The following is a 3,983-nucleotide window of genomic DNA, read 5'->3' as shown; positions in this document are numbered from 1 at the left end:
CAGGAAATGCAGTGGATATTCTTTACCCTTTCTTGAAGGCTACACAGTATGCCCGGAATTTTTAAATCTAAGACAAGTACTTAGAGAGAAATTTACATGAAGAAAAATCCAGGAAAAGAGAAAAACGAGCAAGGAAGAGTTAAATATTATTTTAAGTCTTTTAATTTAAATTACAATTTATGATATAGCATAAATATCTAAATAGGAATTATTAACTGGTGAATGAAATATGTTCCTAACGGTTTGAAAATTTTCTAAACATTTTGCTATAAATGTCACCCATCGAAATATAGAAGTACAACTGCATGAACTATATATAAAAGTAATGTTCTGTGCCTCAAATTGTGGGTTTAAAAAAAATGAATATATTCTCTTTTAGAGCTCGAAACGAGTTGCTCATCTTATGTGGTTATATTGGTGCATTGTTGGCTATAAGAAGACAGTACCACAGCATTGTTCCAGCACTTTATGAATACACAAGGTAAAAACATAATTTCTCTTGCTATTTTGAAATTAGAGGAATTCCTTTCACTAGGATGGATAATCTCTAAGTGGATCATAAAAGGCACCAAACACAATTAACCCGTTGCTGTCTCCATCCATTCATTCACTCAGCATGTACTTTATAATAAAGAAACAATGAACTGTATGAATTAGGAATACGTTAGGCTGTAAATAACGGGAATCCTAAAATTAGTTTAAACACATAGGTGTATTGGTTTTGCATCCCAACACACTTGAGATAGGCATTTCACGTCACAGCTGTGCCATGATTCCATCAAGGACCTAGATTCTTCCCTTCGTTCAACTCTGCCATTCGTGGTTTCTCTCCTGTTGCTTGAGTTACTCATGGTTTATAAGATAGCTGCTACCCTACCATGTATTATGTCTATATTCTAAACAGGAAAAAGAGTAAGGGTGAAAAGTAAAGACGATAAAGAGCTTTCTCCTGGCAAGGCACTGTTCAGTAAGAAAAGTCCTGCTTAAGGCTTTATGCCTGCATCTCACTGGCCAGAACTTTGTAACAATACTTTTAAAAGAATATAGAAAACTGAGTATTTTAGCTTTCCATCTCTGCAGTAGAAAAAGGCAAAAAAAGGGGGTGTTTATGCTATCAGGTAACTCGCATTTTATATTCAGATATAACCTACATTCCAAACTCTTATGTTCTAACAGTTTTCGGAACTCCAGTTGTTATGCTTAATCTTGTTATGCTCAAAAGTAAAATCCACAGTGCCTTGTTAAAAACCCATTTTCAAGCTGCTTACTAGTATAGTAACCAACCAACCAACCCGTTGCCGTCGAGTCAATTCCAACTCATAGTAGAGTAGGTGACCCTTTTAGCTCCTAAAAATGTTGGGTGTCTGTAGATCGTGGTTCTTACAATTTTTCTGAGTATCCTTTATGTGGGTCAGATAATTCTGAGAGAAGCAAAAGGGTTTTTCATCCCTAACTTCTTCTTATGTAGGTGAAGCAGTATTGCCATCTAGTGCAGATGAAGGAGTAATAGGAAGTTAATAAGGAGTCCTAGTGGCACAGTGGTTAAGCACTTGGCTACTAACCAAAAGGTCAGAGGTTTGAACTCAGTTGCTGCTCTGCAGGAGGAAAGATGTGTCGATCTGTTCCTGTAAAGATTGCAGCCTAGGAAACCCTATGGGGCAGTTCTGTTCTGTCCTGTAGGGTCACTATGAGTTGGAATCAACTCTGTGGCACAGAATAACACCAACATGGAGTCAATACTTCAGGGCAGTCAAGGAAAAGTCTTCTACACAGGCAGTATAACCAAAATTTGAAAGAAAGTAACTTTAAAAAAAAATCATTTCGTATCCTGCCAAGGCAGTACATCGTTTTATTTCTTGACTGGTTCCATGGGTGTTGATTGATTGTGGGTCCAAGTAAAATGGAATCCTTGACAACTTCAGTATTTTCTGTTTATTACAATGTTGCTTATTGATTCGGTTGTAAGGATTTTTGTCTTCTTTATGTTGAGGTATAATCCATAGTGATCTTCATCAGTAAGTGCTTCAAGTCCTCTTCACTCTAAGCAAGCAGGGTTGTGTCATCTGCATATTGCAGGTTGTTAATGAGTCTTCCTCCAATCCTGTTGCCATGTTCTTCTTTATATAGTCTAGCTTCTTGGATTATTTGCTCAGCATACAGGTTGAATAAGTATGGTGAAAGAATACAATCCTGACACACACCTTTCCTGATTTTAAACCATGCAGTGTCCCCTTGTTCTGCTTGAATGACTGCATCTTGGTCTATGCAGAGGTTTCACCATCCTAGTGGGTGTGAAGTGGTGCTTTTGATTTGCATCACCCCGATGACTGATGTTGAGTATCTTACCATGTTATTATTGGCCATTTGTTTATCTTCTTTAGAGATGTCTATTCATGTCCTTTGTCCATTTTTTAATAGGATTGCTTGTCTTTTTGTTGTAGAGTTGTAGGAGTTCTTTATATATTCTGGATATTAAACTTTTATCAAATATATGATTTGTAATTTTTTTTCTTCCATTCTCTAGGTTGTTTTTCACTTTCTTGTAATGTCCTTTGATGCATCAAAACGAAAACCAAACCCTCTGGTGTCGAGTCAGTTTTGACTCATGACGGCCCTAGGTGTGTAGAGTAGAACTGCACTCCAGAGGGTTTACAAGGCTGTGACCTTTCAGAAGCAGATCACCAGGCCTTTCTTTCGAGGTGTCTCTGGGTGGGTTAGATCCACTAACTTTTCGGTTAGTCAAGCACTTAACCATTTGTGCCACCCAGGACTCCTCCTTTGATGCACCAAAGTTTATGATTAAGTTAGAGTAGAACTGTGCTCTATGGAATTTTAAAGGCTGTGAGCTTTCAGAAGCAGATTGCCAGGACTGTCTTACTAGGTGCTTATGGGTGGCTTCGAACCATCAACTTTTTGGGTGGTAATGGAGCACTTAACCGTTCTCACCACCCAAACCTGAAAATCCATTGCCATCGAGTTGATTCTGACTCATAGTGATCCTATATGAGTTGTACCACCCAGGGACCATTTTATTCCCTTACTGGCCTCTATTTCAGTTATCTCTGCTCCAATCTTTATTAGTTCCTTCCTTTTGCTAGCTTTGGGTTTAGTTTGCCCTGCTTCTTCTCGTTCATAGCCTAGGTGTAGTTAGGCTATTGATTTGAAATATTCTTTTTGAATGTAGGCATTTTCAGCTATAAATTTCCTTCTGTGTATTGTCTTTGCTGCATCCCATAAGTTCTGGTATATTGTGTTTTTGATTTTCATTTGTCTCTAAATATTTTCTAATTTCTATTGTTTCTTCTTTGACCCATTGGTTGCTTAAGAGTATCTTGTTTAATTTCCACATATTTGTGAATTTTCTGGTTTTCCTTTTGTTCTTGATTTCTAGCTTCATTCCATTGTGGTCAGAAAATCATCCTTTGTATGATTTCAGACTTTTGAAATTTATTTAGACTTGATTTGTGGTCTGACATATCCTAGAGAAGGATCCATGTGTACTTGAAAAGAATGTATGTTCTTCTGTTTTTGGGTGGAGTGTTCTGTATGTGTCTGTGAAGTCTGATTGGTTTACAGTATTATTCAAGTCTTATATTTCCTTATTGATCTCCTGTTTACAAATTCTATCCATTATTAAAAGTGGTATATTGAGTCTCCAACTATTATTGTAGAACTTCAGAAGTAACTTTAAACAATATTAAAGTAAATTATAGGAACAACATGATGTAGTTAACAATAATATTTAATGGAATATGTTCAGCCTTATATAACTTCAGTAATTATGAAAGTAAAGAGAGAGAGATGATCACTTGACATAATATCAAGAACCAAAAGAAGGTTTTTATTTGTAAATTAGGAGAGAAGTTTAAGAACTCCCTAACTGTAAAAAAACTTCTATTATTTCTCTAACAATTCTGTCTTTGTTGTCTTGCTGCTGGTGTTTCACTTACCTACTACATATGTTATCACCCATTTTTGTCTTT

General features: G+C 36.4%; 1 protein-coding gene across 1 annotated transcript in view; it reads left to right on the top strand.

Annotated features, from left to right (window-relative positions):
* Window positions 1–3,983, top strand: part of WDR17 (WD repeat domain 17) — an 86,002-nt gene that overhangs the window by 76,921 nt on the left and 5,098 nt on the right. Inside the window, 1 exon segment of the mRNA XM_023724885.1 lies at window positions 380–481. Within this exon segment, the coding sequence (XP_023580653.1) occupies window positions 380–481 (102 nt within the window).

This window comes from Trichechus manatus, unplaced genomic scaffold (genome assembly GCF_000243295.1).
Source record: "Trichechus manatus latirostris isolate Lorelei unplaced genomic scaffold, TriManLat1.0 scaffold00267, whole genome shotgun sequence".
In the NCBI taxonomy this organism is placed as follows: Eukaryota; Metazoa; Chordata; class Mammalia; order Sirenia; family Trichechidae; genus Trichechus; species Trichechus manatus.
The sequence above is the reverse complement of the archived record's forward strand: the minus strand, read 5'-3'. Positions and strand labels throughout refer to the sequence as shown.